The sequence below is a fragment of the Talpa europaea genome, assembly GCF_964194135.1.
Source record: "Talpa europaea genome assembly, chromosome: 1".
Lineage (NCBI taxonomy): Eukaryota > Metazoa > Chordata > Mammalia > Eulipotyphla > Talpidae > Talpa > Talpa europaea.
Genome location: NC_140073.1, coordinates 107,913,229 through 107,932,660, shown reverse-complemented (window position 1 = coordinate 107,932,660; position 19,432 = coordinate 107,913,229). Strand labels below are relative to the sequence as shown.

Here is a 19,432-nt window from a genome sequence, read left to right as displayed (position 1 = left end):
CCTCCACAGTTCACCACTGACTCAGGTGGGGCACCAGGTAGACAAGACCTACCAGCTGAACATCATGAGCAGGAGGGGGAACAGGCCAGAGAGCACTAGCCCCACAGCATGGTTGCCAGATACTATTGGAGGAAGCCTGTGTTCACTTGGGGGACTGAACCACACACAGTCTGGAAGTGGGCCAGGACTCCCCAGGCGGGTACTGTGATCCCTAATGAGAAAACTGTTGAGAGGTGCTACTGCAGGTGGGACTAATGTGTTCATGGGAGGAGGAGAGGGACACCTCACTTGAGGGTAGTCATCTTGCATGATGTATGATATACCCATTGGCCAAGATTCACACCATCTTCCCTGGATTTGTGGGTCCCTGCTGGGGTGGCCCTTTCCCCAGACTTCAAAAAGCCTGTAGGCAAGGCTCACAGGCCACTTCCTCCCACCTGACCTCACAGCCAGCATGTGCCACAGCCAATTCACCTTCTCTTGGCCATTTTTTTCAAATTGTGAAAATATAATCTAGTGGAAACCTTCCTATCTGGATAAGTACAGTGCCTAATATTTGGTTTTACTCTGCTATAAATGACTTCCATTCTGGGACATACAGCAATACAAGGTTCTCAAACCAACCTCCCCTTTGGTTATGTAAATAGAACTCTAATACGCAACTTTTTTGTTCCAAACCCAATAATCAACAGAGAAAATTTTTTTTTTTAAGATTTATTTATTATTTTTGGGCCTCCCCTGTGGCGCAGCGGTTGAGCGCTGGGTTGCGAAGCTGCCCGCAGCCTCTGCAGCGCCAGTTCGATCCCCAGCTGCTCCCCAGCCACCGGAGGAGGGTCCCACATGGCGTGCAGACCTCTCCTGCCGCCCGCTGCTCCCCTCAGCAGTGTACTTCGGTCCTTCTGCCTGCTCTGCTCCCCGCTCTGGCTCTGGTGAGTTCTCTCATGCTCCCACGCTTTTGACTGTACCCAGTGCTTGTGTAAACAAACAAACAAACAAACAAACAAACAAACAAACAAATAAATAAATAAATCTTAAAAAAAGAGATTTATTATTTTTTTATAAGAGCTGGGGTATAGGCCAGGAGCACGGGAGGGTGAGAGGATTCAACAGAGACAGAGCAGGGAGCAGAATAGGCAGATCTACTGAAATACACTGCTGAGGGGAGCAGTGGGCATGACAGGAGAGGTCTGCCGCGCCATGTGGGATTCTGGCCGGCCGGCTGGGATTGAACACACGCTGCAGAGGCTGTGGACAGCTTCACAGCACTGGGCTCAACCCACTGCGCCACTGGGGAGGCCCCAGAGAAAAAATTTAGAAAAGTCTTTACGCACCAATCTTACATTTGTATTTTGGGGCAACTCCCAGGTTGGGGGAAAGAAACCTATACATGTATCTTTTGCAAGTTGGAGAAGTGAGGAAGGAAGGCAAAAGGGAGAGGTGGTGTGAAAATGAGTGTTCTTGCATTTTTGTGATGGGTAAACTTTAAAATCTGAGACTTATTTTACAGTTACTTGTCAATCTTTCCATTAAGACAAAAATATAGGGGGAGAGAGGCGGGGAGAGGAAAGACTATGGTCAAAATAAGGGGTGGGGTTTTACAATTGTGTGGGGAATATAACCAAAATGAAAATGCATTCATTGTGCAAAAATGAAAAATGATGTAAGAATTATATAAAATAAAATATTAAAAAAGACAAAAATATAGAATATTGAGTTTTTCTGACACTCTTGTATATCTTCTCTCTTATTACACATTCCCTTTACTTAAAACTCTGCAGTTGCAGGGGGAAAACTTCACAAGGTTGGAGTCAGGCTTGCCAAGCAAATAAATGAAAAAATAAGATTTTAGCTATCTCGCCAGGGGAAAGTCAAGGGATTGTGACCTCCTGTTTCTTGGAGTAGATTGAAATTCATTAACATCTTTAGCAATAAAAATCTTTGAGTACTAGAACCTGTTCATTTCTTCTTTGCTCAGTGTGAAATATTTGGACCTGTTCCCTCTGTCTGGGCCACACACTTTTGGATATAGATTTCAGAATATTTTCAGTGTTTACTGTAGTCAGGTAGCTCCATGCAGTCTTTCCTGGGGGCATTCACCTCAGATTCACAATGCACAGAAGAGAATAGAAGATGTGCAGGGTTTGAGGCAGGCAGATTGAGAGAGATTTATTATCAGCTTGGATGGAGACAAGAACGCTGTTCATTCTTCATTCTGGTGTCAACTGCTGACCTCTGACCATCACAACACTCTCCCTGATGACATCAAGAGGGTCTTGTTGTTTGTTGGGGGGAATGAGCCATGTCAGCAAACATTTAGTCATGTCAGTGGGTACTGTTTTAGTTCTTCCTTTTTCGGTTTTATGGCACTGGCTCTCAAAAAGCAGATGGGGAGAACAAGAGATCCGCCTAGTGTATTTGTCCCAGATCCTTCATATCTGTAATGATCATCTTAAGTGAGGTAGCCAAAGTCCAAGCACAAATAAATTTTCCTCCTGACAGATAGCTTATCTATTGCAAAGAGCTGGGTTTTCTAAGATTTCTCTCCTGTTTGCTGCTACTCTTAACAGGCTAGATAACACTCTGATTCTAGGAGCTCCAGCACACTGGGAAGGAAGGGGGTTGCTTGTTGGACTCAACTGGCTTCTTGTTTCTCTTGAGGGGAGAATTCCAGAGTTGTGTGATCTTTTTTGAAGGCACATTTGCAATGCATATGATCTCAGTGATGAAAGGACAGTAATAACCCTAAACACTGACTTACATTTGGACTATTAATTAATAAAATGCAATTCAGAAAAAATTAAAAATTTGGTCAGCTGTTTTAAAATGCCCTCTATTTAAAATATATAATTGATTATATGTAACTTTAGTAACACAGATATTTAGCAGACTAGTTTTGAGCTTCTGGAGATGAGAAGATTTGGCTTATTTTTTTGCTATACGAAAGTGGGAAAAGATAATTTGTGAGGACATCTTTTTTGGGGGAAAAGTTTATACAGCTTCAGCACAGAATTTTGCTTCTGCTTGATGGAGACTTTGGGATTATCCAAGGAATTATCTGAAGTATCTGTCCATGCCTGTAAGTCCTCAAATTGGATTCTTAAATGGAAAATTGAGGCCTCAAAGTGGAATTGTGCTGTCTGGTCTTTAAGATCTTAATTGCAACATACCTTTTCCTTAAAAATAAATCTGAAGATAATCTGAGAATCATTATGAAAACAATCTTTAATGAAGAAAAAAAAATCAAAGCAAGAATGAGGTTATATTTGTGCAGAGGACAGTAAAAGACTACAAAATGCAGACGTTCAAAATATTTTTAAAAGTTCTCTAACTGAAATGTTTACCTGTGATAAATAACTCAATTGAGGATAAATAGAATTGAGGATTCTAAAATTAGTTAAGCAGGTTTCTTGATCTCCGAGGAGGAAACAGAAAAACAACCTATGAAATAAAGACTACAGTTAGAAATCACGAGAGATGTATTCTGAGTCTGGGGAAGCACAGAGAAGGGACTGATAACACCTTGTTCTGCAAGGGACATTCTAATTTTTGCACTGCAGCCTTGAATGCTAGGGTTAAATATCTGGCTAATAACAGTGAGGTGACCATGTGTACCTAATGTGGTAACAGTATTTGTGTGGTGATTCATTCATATCCTAGGATCTTATTTGTATTATAAAAGGAAAACTTTGTTTTGAAATAAGTTAAATTCCTTCTTATACTTCAGGTCTGAGCCCACAAATCACTTCTTTAGGGGGAATTTCCCTGACACTCTCACAGTTCCCCATACTTCCCACATGAGCACTTAACCCTGTGTGTATTTTGTGTTTGCACCATTATTTGTTTATTGGCTTCCCCCTAGTTTACCTGAAATCAGAGACCATGTCTCTTCCATTTACCAATAAATGCCTAGCATTTAGTGTCTACTGTATAGTAGTCACTCGAGAAGTGTTTGCTGAAGCAATGTCTTAAGTTTGTGTACTATTTCCATTCTTTTAGAATATCCCACCTGTGAGCAGCTTACTTGTGCCAATGGAGCCTGCTATAACACCAGTCAGAAATGTGATGGGAAAGCTGATTGCAGAGACTTATCTGATGAACGCAACTGTAGTAAGTAACATGCTCAAGACATGTAGTAGAGTGCTGAAGGTGGATTATACTGGTCAATTGTATTACATCTCTTCTCAAATTCATGCTCAGTGAATTCATGTTGGTAGCTTAAAGTCACTCATGGGAATATTTACACTATGGAAATTGTCAATCACTACAAATCAGGGCCTTTTTGCTCCTGGAGAACAAAAAGATAAACATTTACCAATACATTGCTGTATGCTAAGAACCTTTCTTTGAACTTGCGGCAGAATCCTCCTATGAGATCCAGTGGCTACAGAGGAATTGAAATTCTCTCTTTTCTCCCCCTTGTTTTCCAGCTGTGGTATGCTTTGAGTTTCAGTGTGATAGTGGGGAGTGTGTGCCTAATACCTACGTCTGTGACCATGAGCCCGATTGTGAAGATGGCAGTGATGAGCGCTCTTGCAGTACGGTGATTTCCTTAAGCTGATTCATGTTATTAGTAGTGTTTTCTTTTTATGGCACCAATGTAACATTCTTTTCAAACAAAAGGTCACTATGTCTGGTGGCAGATGGAGCCAGAAGTTCATTTAGGGCCTAAGGCATGAGCCTTAGCAGTGTTGCTGGACCTGGGCTCCTTTATCTTCCAAGGATCTGTATAAAATTGAAGGATTGCTGATGGACAGTTTGCATTCTTTCCCTAGGCTACAAGGGTACAGGGTGTACTGTGTCAGTGGCCTCTCAAATTACCCATACCTCAGGAATGAGTCTGATAACCTTGACAGTAGAATAAGAGAATGACTCCAAAGGGAGAGAAGGTCCCTAATAGCAGCAAATCTCCATCCCCTCTTTACTTTGAATTTCCTACCGCAGTAAACTTGGAAGGTCAGGAAAGTTTCAGTGTGGTGCAGGTGCTTTTTATTGCCTCCTCTTTTCACCCTGACCTCCCTTTTCCTTCCACTCTGTTGTCTGCAATTCAAACCACCTTCTTTTTCCTGTTGCCACCTCAGGGTTCACTTTATTGGAATAAGTAGTTAGAAGTCTCCATAAGAGAGTTTTATTGACGCCAATTAAGTTGGCAGCTTTTTGTGATCATTTATTTATTAGAAGGTGTGATTTTTTCCCCTCCATATCCATTTGCTTGCTCGGTACCCATGATGTGTAGGGGTTGTTAAATATTTTAATACCAGTCTCATTTTCTATGTGCCATTTCTTTCTTTCTCTTCTCTGTCAACCTATATGATACCGCTTTGGTTTTAATCTTGATTTTAATCTTGGCACTTGAGATCATTTCCTGGACCCAAAGCTGCTATAATCTTCTTCTCTACTTTTTCCTTCTCTCTTTCTCTCTCTACCTTTTTTTTTCTTTTGTCAAGAAACTTAAGGGACTAAAATGACACAGGAATCTTAGTTTCTAGGCAGTGAGGTGAGCACTTGGATGTTTTCTAAGTGATTTGTGCCTTGTAGCGCAGCTCTTGTTTCCTTTCCAGCCTATCAAACCTGCAGAGGTGACCAGTTCACCTGCCCCAACAGCTACTGCATTAATCAAAATTGGGTTTGCGATGGCGAGGCTGACTGTAAAGATAATGCAGATGAAGATGGATGCGGTAAGAAGGGGAAGGGATTCTCTCTGAAAAGCAACTTCTTACAGTGTTTTCAGACTATTTTTATTCTTTCCTTGTTAGACATTATCTTTGTGACAAAAGAATCTCAGGATTGGCTGTATTTTAACAGGCTTAGTGGTTGGTGGTTGGGAAAGAAAGAGGTGACCACTATCTTTTCCTCAAAAGACCTAGAACTCAAATATAACATATATTATAATCCCCCTTTTCCTATAATTATGGCAAATAGGGCTATCTTTCTCCCTTCTATAACTCTTTCTGACTTTTCCCCCTTTAAGACTGGTTTTTTAAAATGTATTTCTCTATATAAAAAAAAGTAGGCTAGAGAAGAAAAAATAGCGGGAAGTGTGATGTGTGTTAGACTTTATAACCTTTAAAAATGATTTTGAACCTCAGTAACACTTCAGTTCGATTTTGTTTTCTTTTTCTTTTTTAAGATTTATTTATTTATGCATACAAGAGCAGGGGTGTAGGCCAGAGGTGTGTGTGTGTGGGAGAGTGGGGGATGAGAGGATTCACCAGACACACAGTGGGGAGCAGAACAGGCAGATTGACTGAAATACACTGCTGAGGGGAGCAGCGGGCGAGACAGGAGAGGTTTGCTGCACCAAGTGGGTTAGCTCCCTGACTAGATCAAACTCTCAGTGGCTGCAGATAGCTTCACAGTGCTGAGACTTAACCCCTTGTGCCACCAGGGAGGCCCAAGATTTTGTTTTCAAATTTCTATTTCCTAATGAGTCAATGACATCCCATGGTGGCAGAATGGCTATATGGAGAACATGTGAGATAGAGCTAGGGATCGGCATTTGCAGGCAAGGCTGCAATCCAGGGAAGTGTTTAAAGGTCTATGGGAGGGAAGTTCCTAATGACATATTCCCCTTCCTTCTGTAGTTTTAATCAGCAGTACCTCCAATATTTCAGCAGTTAGCAACATTCACACCGTAAAGCAAGTTACCAGCCCCAGATATAAGAAGAGTGATGCTTGTTCCGGGAATATCCAGTAGTTTCTTGTTTTGATGTTACAAAAAGTAATTTCCTGTATTTGGATTATAGTTTTTCTTACAATGTTGAAATTTTTCTAAAAAAACAAATCAAACAACCAAAAAAATAAAACAAAACAAAAGAAAAACTTAAAAATACTAGTGTAGTCCTGATAGTCTTAGTTCTATAATTCATGATTTAATTAGCTGACTCTTCTAGGACTATTAATCTACTTTGTTGATAGTTCAGACCCATGTATGCTTCTTATGCTTAAAAAATGGCTAAGACCTACCTCCCTTAGAACAAGTGGAATTAACTTCCTTTTGCTACTCGATAAAATACCAATGGTAGAGTTAGAAACTTTTAGTTCATTGTAAAATGTTGGTCATTTGCAGACTTCTCTTGTCTACCTGATCTATGTCCTCTCTTAATCATGGATTAAAAAAGAGCTGGCTCCATCTCTCAGGTGGCCTGTAACTCTTACTTTCCTCCACAGAAAGCAATTCTCACCATACTGATAACTGTTACCCAAGCCAGTGGGCTTGCCCACAGTCTGGAAAATGCATCCCAATTGAAAAAATTTGTGATGGAATTATAGACTGTCCAGCAGGAGAGGATGAAAACAATGCCACCGAGCAAAGACATTGTGGTGAGTGTGGACATTTATCTGGATAACTTTAAGATAAAGATATTTCTGTTTTTCTGTAACAAATTTCCAAATACAGAGAGTATCAGTTGGCATTTATATGACAAACCACTACAAGACTTAGCGCCTTAAACCAACAAGCAGTTATTGTTCCACAGAGGTCTGAAGGTTTCATATAGGTCTGAAGATAGTTTTCAGGCCTAAACCAGTTCACTGAATGATGCAATGAAAACTTAAGTTAGCCCAGGCTTGTTTACATGGAAAGAACAAATCTTAGTACACATTCACTTTTAAGCTTCTGCTTGTGTCATGTTTGCTAAATGTCTTATTGTCTAAATCAAGTCACCTGGCCAAATCCAGAGTCCATGGATTGAAGAACAGGCTCCATCTCGTGACAGAAAGGAATCCAAAGTATTTGTGACTTCCCCTCTCTCTTTCCCACTCACCTCAATGGTTTTTTAATGGTAATTTTGATGACTCTAAAGTGTTTTGGTGATTTTTATTCCCTGCCTTATATTTATGGATAAAAAAGATTTTATTATTTATTTATTTTTTATTAAAATATATTTTTTAAAGATTTATTTATTTATTTATTTAAGCACTGGGTACAGTCAGAGGCGCGGGAGGGTGAGAGAATTCACCAGAGCCAGAGCGGGGAGCAGAGCAGGCAGAAGGACCGAGGTACACTGCTGAGGGGAGCAGCAGGTGGCAGGAGAGGTCTGCACGCCATGTGGGACCCTCCTCCAGTGGCCGGGGAACAGCTGGGGATTGAACCAGTGCTGCAGAGGCTGCGGGCAGCTTCGCAACCCAGCGCTCAACCGTTGCACCACCGGGGAGGCCCGGATAAAAAAGATTTTATCTGGCTATACTCAAAATAAAAGCTTCTGATTCCTAGGATATAATTTTCCAATGGTGAAACCGAGGTGGCCATGTACAGTGGTGGTAGTGTTGTCTTGTATGGAAACTAGTTGTAGGGTATTTTTCCCCTCCCCTTTTTTGTGGTTGTAGAATATTCCTCCCATCTTAAGACCATCAACACTGTGGACAGCTGACTGTCCTGTAATAAAATACAGTTTATGATCTTGATTTCATCAAGTACACTCTCTGAATTACCCAGGACTTGCCTAGAAGTGACCATGTATCTGTAACCCTAAGATTTTGTCTTTCTTTCCTGAAAGAACTTGTAATATTTAAATTAGGTAAAGACTAAATTATGGCCTTTTTCCTTTTCTTTTTTTTTTTTTTGCCATTCATTTTAGGAACCCTTTTTCAAATATTTAAAAATTAACAAGAGATATATAAACTATAGAATAAATAAAAGTTAGAAAATAAAAATTGACAGAAAGAAAAAATATTATAGTCACATGAAATCCCACCACTTGAAGCTAGCCAGGTTATTAATGTCTTAGTGTTATTCTCAATCCAGTTGCTTGGGAATTCTTGACACTTTCTATTATATAGACATAAAGGTAAGCATATGACCTGATTTGTTTATAAATAGTCATCTTATGATGATATATACTTACATATAATTATACCTTTTAAAAGTACTTTAAAAAAAATGAGTTCCACTTTTAGTGCATGATTTTGTAGTCAGGTTTGAATGGTGAAAGATTTTCCGTGCCTCTACTATATGTTTACTTAGCTTTTGAAAGAAGTAAAAAAGCTCTTATTTCACATATAAATCAGTCTTGTCCACAGGTCATCGTTCATTTGACAAAGTGCTTTTCTCTGTTTAGATGCTTCTTTGTGCCCTGTCTTGGGCTGTGAGTCCCAATGCCACGAATCCCCACATGGAGGAGTGTGTTACTGTCCCCCAGGTTTCATCGTCAATCACAATAACACCCGTAACTGTGTTGGTAAGTGAATGGCCTGGACTTTCATCACAGTGCTTGTAGCCCAAATGGATTTCGTGATCTCTGGCACTGAGGTGTTTGCATTTGTGGATAGGGTGATGGTATTTATAAAAAAGACAACACAATCCTCACAGGAAACTTGGACGGTATGAATTTTTAACTGAGAAGCTTCTGTGAGGTGCACATTGCAAAACAGTGACTTTGTGATGAGCAAACTGACCTGTTACATGGTGCCTGTCTACTACGTCATGATGGAAGTAGTGTTTTTGTGTTTTCAGTCTAAGTTTTTAGCAGCTGGGTTGGTGTAGCTATGCTGATTGTTAAGTACTACTGTACTGGCATGCAGTTGGTAAATACCTCCTGCCTTTACCCATCAAGTACCCACCATGTTCACTTGGACTCTTCTCTAGGAGGCTCATACCTCCTCAGGATCCAACAGTTAAAGAGCAACCATCTGACTCAGCAGAGGATCACCAGGTCACTGCTCTGCCGACCACATGGCCAGTCAGTGCCGGTGCCATGGTGATTATTAATCCCATTGATTATAACCCCTGGTTGATGCTCACATTCAAGAAGAACATGTTGCTTCCAACTGATGGCTGGCATTGAAGCAGACACCAGTGGACCAAACATTTCCTCACATCTCTTCAGTCTGAATTACAAGAATAATTTCCACTCTCCATCCCTTACCTTTTACCCTTGGGGAAATTTTTTATTCTGATCTAAACCAGCTTTGCATTCCACTGTGATTAAATGGTGGTCTTACGATAGGAGAATTAGACATGGCCAACTATCACTAGTTTTCAGTGTTTTTAAGATTTGAACAAAGAATTTTTAATTCTCTGATTTCATTTTCCTTCTTTCTAATTTTTGATATGTATACAACAAACGTGTTAACAGGAAGTAAACACAAGGTTTTAAGAGGAAAACTGTTTTTATTGGTGTTGGGAAAAAGCATCTGGAACTGTTCATTAAAATTTGGTAGTCTTCTGTAGGTCTTCAAAAAAAAAAAGGATGGTTCAGAATTTGCCTAGGATATTTGTGTTCTTTTGATATTTATTAAAAATTTTGGGTTCCTTGGGGTTCTCTGGATTAAAAAAAATCATACATAGAAATACTTTTAGAAAAAATTTTTCTTCTGAAATAATTTATAAAATATTTATATGATTTGGTGAATGATATTGAATTTGGGTAAACCTAATAAAGTTATTCACGCTTTGGCCTCAGCTCATAGCTCCAACTTAATGATATTTTACCAAATATAGTTGATCTTAATGACTACTCATTGCCAGAGAAAATTTTAATACTAGAAATAAATTCTTGTTTATAAATTAATCTTTGAGTTCTCAAGGTCTATTTTTCAGTGTTATTTTGAATTGTAATAGTGGGGCCTATTTACAAGTCATATGCCAAGAAAAAATGGGATTTTTTAATATGATAAAGCAGCCCAATTGGGTTGTCCTTGTGTTTTTCAAAGTAAGTAGTTTTAGGTTTCAAATATCAGGACCAAGTCCTAAAGTTTGCCCAAGATATGATTAATCCTCTTAAGTAACTAGACATGTTAAGTTTAGGTGCATTATGCATATCAAGCATGAAAGATCCTGAAGTCTCAAAGAGGACTCCAAATAACTTAAAAGAACTCCTAAATTTCTAATCATTTCATAAATGGTAAAATACTGTGATTTGAACCTGGCATTAAGTGAGAGTGCAGGGCACTTTTTGTGCTTTATTACATACATTGGGGTTGCATTAAAGTAATTTAACCATACTTTTCACACAAACATACTCATTAGTTAGGTGGTTTGGAAACCTCTGCTTATGCTTCCTGGCATCTCTTCAAGGGCAGCATCCTTTTTACCTTGCAGTAGTGCTCATGTAGGGGTATGAGAAAGTACTCTATTGTCTTTGGTAAATGTCAGGCTTTTCTTCTCCCTTTACTGCCACCCATCTGCCAATCCGATTTTCAGTCTTTCAGTCCTTTAGGCATTTCCCCTTTCTCTTAGTAGAAAAGAAATTCCAATAGAAATACCAGAAGGCACATTCCTAGTATTACATCAGCTTTTCTCTTTTTTATCCTCTCTCTCAACCCTCAAAGGGGAGTTAGGGCTGGGGTGCCTTGCAGTTAAGAACTTGATAGGCCAGAAAGTCTTTTCAGTAAAAATGATTTTCCCTTCCAGAAGCTCTAGTTTTGTGATATCCCACAATCCATTTTCAATCTTTTCCTTTCTAAACCTAGAGTTCAGATAGCACATTTTCCAAATATCTTTTCCAATATCTAAGTCTATAGTGAGTTGGGGTTCTATTTCCAGGCGTCTAGGGCTTGCTCATTTAGTTTCGCAGTCTTTAAGAAATGAAAAACTGTTATAGGTTTCTACACTTACCTATTAATAAATGTAGTACAGAAAATTGCAGTAATATGTTGTCTGTGCAGCAGTCATTTCAGGATTTATAAAGCACATTTGGTTCTTAGCACACTGCAAATAGTGTGCTCTGATACTGGGGCACTAGTTTTAAATTCATGATTCATATCTTTCAGTTCCTTTAATAAGTGCCTGGGTCTCCAGTACAGATGTTCTCTGGGAGATAAGCTCAAAAGTCTATCTTCAAGGGCCTCCGTGAATGTGAGGCCCCCCACTGCCACCTGCAGAGATCTTTCCTGTGACCTTCTCTGTCCTTCAAGAATCTATCATTTGCCCCTCAGTTTTGAAACTGGATTAACATTTATTTCACCTTTTTTTTTTTTTTTTGTGGAAGACTATATTTTGCTCTCATTGTAAAGAGACCTCATTAGTTTCAGTCCGTGACATTACAAAACCAGTTACACATGTTTCAGCTGAGTTTTTCGGGGAACTATTTTGGTTTGCTCTTTCAAGCATTTCTATTCAACAAATACTCTGTATGGCTGTAATCCTCTGCATGGCTGACTCAGTACAAAGACGTCAGGTGTTGGAAATGTATGCAATATTTATCATCTTTGACATGGCTCCCCAGTGAATGCTTCTGTGGTAATTAAGAATAAAACGGGATAATCCTGACACGAAATCTTGTGTCTTTCTACCATTCATCTGGCCCTGGCAGTCTTGACCTGGCTGGGGAGCCTGTGCAGCATACTGAAGCAGTTTACCCGGGTTATTGTTTCTGATTGACAGGACATGCTGTTTGTTGATGGAGTGACATCGTGGTGCAGAGTTAGGGCAGCAAGGTCATTCAGCATGGTGGGATTCACACAGCCAGACGGATCAGATGGTGACCAAGAGGGCTAAGTGAAAAAAGTGTTTTGAATTATTTTCAAACAGTTTTTGTTGAAAGGAGGGAGCAAAGAATAAAAAAAAGTTAACAGGGTGGGAGGAGGTATTTTAAAACTGTGTTTTATTGTGTTATACAGTTTCCACTCCTTTTTCTACTCATGAAGTCTTGTCTACCTTCAGTTTTTTTGTCTTCACTTAGGCACTCATTCAGACCTTCAAAGTGTTTATGTCCCAGGTGGTAGGGAGACCACTTGTCCCCAACAAGTCCTAGTTATGACTTCTCTACCTTTGATTTTCTTCTGTTTGCCATCAGAACTCTTAGTCCCAGAGTGACTCTAGACCTTGAGCATAGTCTTGCATTCAAAATGAGGTCATGACATTCTGGGAGTTTGAGGGCAAACATCCTGTACTTTCATTCCTATTAAAAGGAAGCCACAGCTGGTACTTTCTCAGAGGGCACAGAAGAGATTGATCCATGAGATCAATTTGTTTAAGCTCACACTCCATTTTACCTTGTTAGGTCCAAATCAGATTGATATTTTATGGATATAATTGACAAAAATAATTATGCTAGTTTCAGATATATAACATAATGATCAGATATTTGTATACATTGCAATACAATCACACACATCTGTCACTATATATAGTTAACAATTTTTTTTCTTATGATATGAACTTTTATGACCTACTCTGGAGCAAGTTTCAAGAAAATACAATATTATTAATTATAGTCTCCATGCTCTACATTGCATCCTCATGACTTATTTTGTAACTGGAAATTTGCCTTTTTGAATCCATTTTCATCCCCCCTCCCCCGCCCCGCCCCCACTGCCCATCTTGGCAACTACTAATTTGTTCTCTATTATGAGTTTGGCTGGCTTCCCCCACCCCCCGCCTTTTTTTTTTTAAAGATTTATTTATTTATTTATACAAGCACTGGGTACAGTCAGAAACGCGGGAGGGTGAGAGAATTCACCAGAGCCAGAGCAGGGAGCAGAGCAGGCAGAAGGACCGAAGTACACTGCTGAGGGCAGCAGCAGGCGGCAGGAGAGGTCTGCGCGCCATGTGGGACCCTCACCCGGTGGCCAGGGAGGAGCTGGGAGCAGCCGGGGATCGAACAGGCACTGCAGAGGCTGCAGGCAGCTTCGCAACCCAGCGCTCAACTGCTGCGCCACAGGGGAGGCCCTCACATTTTTTTTATATAAGTGAGATTATATGGTATTTGTCTTTCTGAGTGTGTAATGCTCTCAAGGTCCGTGATGTAATTGCAAATAGCAAGATTTCATTTTTGTCACTGAATAATATTATACATGCCACAATTTCTTTATTCCAAATGGATTTTTTTTTTTTTTTTTTTTTTTTTTTTGCTTAGTCATAGTCATTGGAAAGCAAGATGCTAGCCCATGTTGTTGTATTTTGCTGGGAGGTAAAATTGGAGTCAGTATTTTGATCCCAGGACCTTTTTGGGTTTTGCAGTTGTGAAGTCATAAGATGGTGGGCGAGTCAGCAGGTGTGGTACAGCTCTGACATTAATTGCAAATGTAATCAGATCCTTGAAATCTGAAGAACTTTAGACCAGAGATTATGATACTTTCAGAAATTATAATTTACTTGACAATTTCCTGAGGTCTGAGGAATGGGAATCTTTCCAGAGTGGAGGTCATTTTCCCAGGGAAGAGCAAGGTGAAGGAAGGTGAAGTGTATGTAAACTTGTAGTGTCCAGCAAAATATTTGGTACCAATCTACCAAGGATAGGATGATTTTCTGCACACTTGAAGTTTTATTATCGCTAAGAAAGACTCTTTATATCTTGTGTTGTACTCGCTTTTTGTTTTTCTTATATGTTGGTTGCATTGAATCTCATTTTACACATTATAACTGGGATTACTATGCAATGAACAGTCAAGTAATGGATTTTCAATAACAATGAATAAATAAAAGTTAATGAATAAGTAAAAGAGAAGATATTTTTCCTTCTTAAATAATTCAAATTTAATTTTACTTAGGATTTGTTTGACAGCAAAGGAAAAGCAGGTAGATAAATTGATCTTTCCAAAACTTTATTGCAGTCAGATTTGTGTCTTTTTGAGGGGTTGGGTGTAAGGCAGGTCTTACTTTATTCTGAAGTGGCATTGTCCAGTAGAACTTTCTGCAGTGATAGAAACATTGGATATCTGCATTGTCCTTAATGATAACCACTAATAACATGTGTCTATTAAGCATTGAAATGTGGTGTGACTGAGATATTCATTTTTATTAAATGTAAATTTAAGAAACTATAACCATAGTTTTAAAGGGATACATTTGCACACAATTTAAGATATTTTGTAAACCAGTATAAAACAATCAAATGCAATACCACAGGACTATCTACCCAAGCATCTTCTTTAGTTTTCCTTCATATAGATTAAGAAAAAAACCCAACTGTTTAAATGCTCATGGGTTTTCCCTTGTATGAAGATGCCTGTTTCCCATTTATTATTTTATGCCTAAGATCTGTGCTAACAGGGACATCAGTGTATCCCTGTACAGCTTAAGATTTTGTCAGAGAATGCCCAATAAATGTTGGTAAACATGATTGCAAACATTTATTTCATGTGGCAGATTTTGATGATTGCCAGATTTGGGGAATTTGTGACCAGATGTGTGAAGATCGAATTGGCCACCACCGGTGCCACTGTGCAGAAGGGTATGTCTTGGAGCATGAGCGACATTGCAAAGCTAATTCTTCCTGTGAGTATATAAAGGACACTTGTCATACTTTTGAACAGTAGAATTCTGACTAACAGCCTTCTTTCATAGCAGATGACAAAAGCATCTTTGCAGGGTTTTATCATCACAGACCAGGAGTTGCCTCTGCTGCTGCTGGAATGGGTCAACATTAATTTCGTATTTGGATTAGCAGGAACCAATTTGTAGGTTAATAATGACCATTATTAACTGTTCTTTTTAAAAATGAATACCTGTTCCCTTTTGACCTGGGCTATTATATCTTCTGTTGCATTTAGTTGTGAAATATATTTTATGCCTATGTGTGATTTAGACATTTAACTTTTTTTTTTTCCCTCGGACATTTAACTTTTAATTAATTTACCTACCACAAATGTTGGTGACAGAATTAGAAATAACATTGGCCTTGTTGATGCAAAATTTGGGAGTGACTCAAAATGGACCTGCTAAATTTGGTCCATTTTGTGACAAAGTCTTTATTTTGGGTATTTTTTTGGAATCAAAGAGACTGTAACAGGAAAAAATCATGGGGAAATCTATTTAAAAAGATATCTCCACAAACTATTTTTTTCAGCATGGATTTCTGGGTAAGAAAATGACTTTACTCCTTTTTTTCCCAGTTTTTCTATACTTAATTTTGAAGGGTCTTTCTGAAATTTATTTGCTTACATGATTGGCACCCATTTTAAGGTTGTTTTGTATAGAAATACATAATTTGTTGTGTACTAACATTAGTTACACTTGAATTTTAGTAATTACATTTATTTAATTTTGAACATATAATATAGTCATATGTTAAAAAATTTTAATTTTTCAAATTGTGTAGTAAATGTCTTCCCTGATCTTTGTTCCTCTCTTCCCAGGTTCTACTTTCTCCGTGAAATAGTCACTGTTTATTTCAATTCTAGATATTGTGCAAGTAAAACTATGCAAATGTAGATATTAAACCCTAGTTTTGCATATGTGGAATAAATTCTAAACCCACTTCTTCATCTTGCTAATTTTATGTAATATATTTTCAAGAACTCTCCATATCAACACAGAGAGATAATTTCTCATTCTTTTTCTATGGTATTTTTTTTATATAATCCATTTTTTGGATATAGATATTTTAACTAGTCCCCAACTGATAGACTTTTATGCCACCTCTTGTCATTTGCTATTGCAAACAAGACTGTGATGAATAACCTTATTCATTTGGCATGCTTGTGAGTATACAGGTACACTGGATTTGGATCCACCATTGACATGCTTTCTACAGAGTGATTCTCAGTAACCCATAGAATATGTTTTGAGTTTAATACAATCTTAAGTTGTACATGGGGTAAGGTGTACATATAGTCAAGGATTCTTGGAAATACCTGATGTATTCCCCTCAATGTCATTGAAAGTGCATTGGAGTAGCAGTTAAGACACTTGAATTCTTCACCACCTCTTTTCCTAACTTGTGATTTTGACACTCCATTTAACATTGTTGTGTCTCAGCTTGCCCATCTGTGAAATGGGTACACCAGCACCTATATGCCTGCCTCAGATGTTTACTTTAAAATCAAATCAGATAACACAGAAGAAAATGTCTGAAAAAGTAGAGAGTATATCAGTTTAAGTTACTCATCATCTTTGTTCATTTGGAGGAGTGATAATGCTTTCCTTCTTCATATTTAGCGGGTGAGGCCTCCCTTATCTTCTCTGATGGTTGGAATTTGCTAATTGGTGATATTCATGGAAGGAACTTGGAAGTCCTGGTAGAGTCTCAAAATCGTGGACTACCTGTGGGTGTGGATTTTCATTATCATCTGCGCAGAGTCTTTTGGACTGACTATGTGCAAAATAAGGTAAGTAGAAATTTCAGGAGCAGCAGTTTGGGAGCTGATAGAACCTCAGGCATAAAGTGCTGATAGATAGCTTTTCATTTTTGGTGGAGTAAAGGGGAAAGTTCCTTTGTTTTCTAACAAAAAAGGCCCTTGAGATATTTTATGTTAATCAGCACCTTTTCCTTGCTATACTATTACATGTGCCCTATTAAACAAAGCAGTCTATTATATGGATTAGCCTTGAGCAACTTTTAATTTTACTTGAAATGGAGTCCAAAAACCTAATTAAAAGAAATAGTAGACAGCCTTTCAAAACTGGATAGATATTTGGTAGTAATTTTTGAAACCTGATCACTTAAAATGTAAAAAAAGTACTCTGCTTTCATGGATGATAAAAATCAGATTTTACCCGCATCTTCTAAATGGAACCATAATTGAGGATTGGGTAACAAATATTGACAGTATTTTGTTTAACAGCCAAAATTTTACTACATGGACTTATTTGGAAAGTGTTATGGATTTGATTTCTATTTTGAGTAATGCAATGTAGGTTTTTAAAACATGAATTTAAGAGACTCCTAAAGAGTTGTAGAATTTATTTCTTTATCTTCATTTCCTGTACCATTAATAAAATTTTAACCCAAGTAAGTGATTGCATGGATAAAATTTCCAAAAATTGAGAATTTGAATTACTAATGATTATGGTTTAATTGCACTAAAAATCAAAACTAAGCACTATCAACTCCTTCACCATATTTGATTAAATTATCAATAATGACCAAGAATTGGAAATAGAAACTTAAAAAAAATCCAATGTTTTATATTTGCCTCATATATATTTTTAAAACCTCTCTTCCCACCAGTAATCCATGATGTAAAATAGGAAAATTTTTTTCCAGATGACTGATTTTTACAACATAGGGTAATACAACTAATGATGTATAAACATCATTGGAAATGAGGAAAACAGTGCCCACGGTTAGTTAGACTTAAGAAGCATAATTTTTGTTTTTATTTCAGGTTTTTTCAGTTGGCATTAATGGTTTAAATATCCAAGAAGTTCTCAATGTTTCTATTGATGATCCAGAGAATCTGGCTGTGGACTGGGTTAATAATAAACTTTATGTGGTGGAGACTAAAGTCAACCGCATAGATATGGTGAATTTGGATGGAAGTTACCGGGTTGTCCTTATAGCTGAAAACTTGGGGCATCCTAGAGGAATTGCCTTGGACCCAACTGTTGGGTAAGTGATTTGAAAACCTACTGACTCCTGTATTTCTAGAGCTTCATTCCCTTCCTCACATATACCATCCATTGGATTAATTGAAGGTTAATTCTAATCTCCTGTAAGTGCTACACTTAGAACCCATATTTATGTTATATCTCTATTCACATAGAAGCTTTAAAGGTGTTGACTAAGTGTAGGGTAAAGAAAATGTCAGGCTTTTCTGCCCTTCCGCCATCAGGATAGATGATGGATCCTTGTCCTGAATGCATGCCTGATGGCAGGCACCTGGAATAGGGTGTGGGCATAGGTAGATGGGATTCAGCTGAGTTAAGACTGTGCTTTTAAGGGCGGCGTCACGGGGGGGACGCCAGCAGCCCCAGCCAGCAGCAGCAGCACCAGTAGCAGCAGTAGAAGCCGAAGCAGAAGCCGAGAAGCAGCAGAACGAATGCCAGAGAGTCCAGATAGAGTGAAGACTTGCTGGGGGCTGGGAGGCCTGCCAACCTCCCAGCCCCCCAGCCAGCACCCCTGCCTGCCCTATGCCTGGTGAACCCCAAATAAAAAACCTGCAAAACTACTGAGGACTCTGACTCCTCTACCCGGTCTGCATGGGATCAGAAAACCTGCACTGTGCCCAGTCCTGCCCTTACAATTGGCGTAAGTCGGCAAGATCCATGCAGACGGGTATTGGAGCCCTCCGAAGACCTGGAGGGACTAAGGAGAACAGACTGTGTGTTTGCCTGTGACGACGCTGGAGGCGCCATGGCGGCACAGAAGATGGATACGGTCCGGGAGTGCAGGACGGGACCTGGCATGAAGGAGACGCCCAAGAGGACCAGCCAACGACACCGGAAAGGACCAGCCAATGACCCCTGAGGCAGCAGGCCATTGCTGACGCAGGGAGAGGCCAATGGACTTGAACTGATGGACTCATGGACTGACATTCTCGCCAGAAGGCGGAGGACCTTGCAGGTTGATATGTTTTGGGACCCTGGGGGTGGAACAGTTTTGTTTGTAAACCCCAAGAGATGGGAATCTGGGGGTGGCCAGTGGGCCTTGATGGCCAAAAGCAGCCTGTGCATGCCCAGCAGCCAGGTGGAGAAGAAAAGCTAAGGCAGCAAAAGCTGGTACTGATGCTAAGTTGAGAAGACCTAAGCGGCTGTTAAGCAGCCTGGGTATGCTGAAGCCCTGTGGGTCTCGTAAAATCACCTGTGGGTGATGCCCTGCTCATTCTTGAG

The 19,432-nt window shown here is 39.2% G+C and overlaps 1 protein-coding gene across 1 annotated transcript in view; it reads left to right on the top strand.

Annotated features, from left to right (window-relative positions):
* Positions 1-19,432, top strand: part of LRP2 (LDL receptor related protein 2) — a gene marked incomplete at both ends in the record, with an annotated part of 187,744 nt that overhangs the window by 49,566 nt on the left and 118,746 nt on the right. The window contains 8 exons of the mRNA XM_084230097.1: positions 3,997-4,107; positions 4,428-4,535; positions 5,559-5,675; positions 7,168-7,320; positions 9,057-9,176; positions 15,029-15,157; positions 16,820-16,989; positions 17,989-18,212. Of these exons, the coding sequence (XP_084086223.1) occupies positions 3,997-4,107; positions 4,428-4,535; positions 5,559-5,675; positions 7,168-7,320; positions 9,057-9,176; positions 15,029-15,157; positions 16,820-16,989; positions 17,989-18,212 (1,132 nt within the window). The remainder of the gene's footprint in view (positions 1-3,996; positions 4,108-4,427; positions 4,536-5,558; positions 5,676-7,167; positions 7,321-9,056; positions 9,177-15,028; positions 15,158-16,819; positions 16,990-17,988; positions 18,213-19,432) is intronic.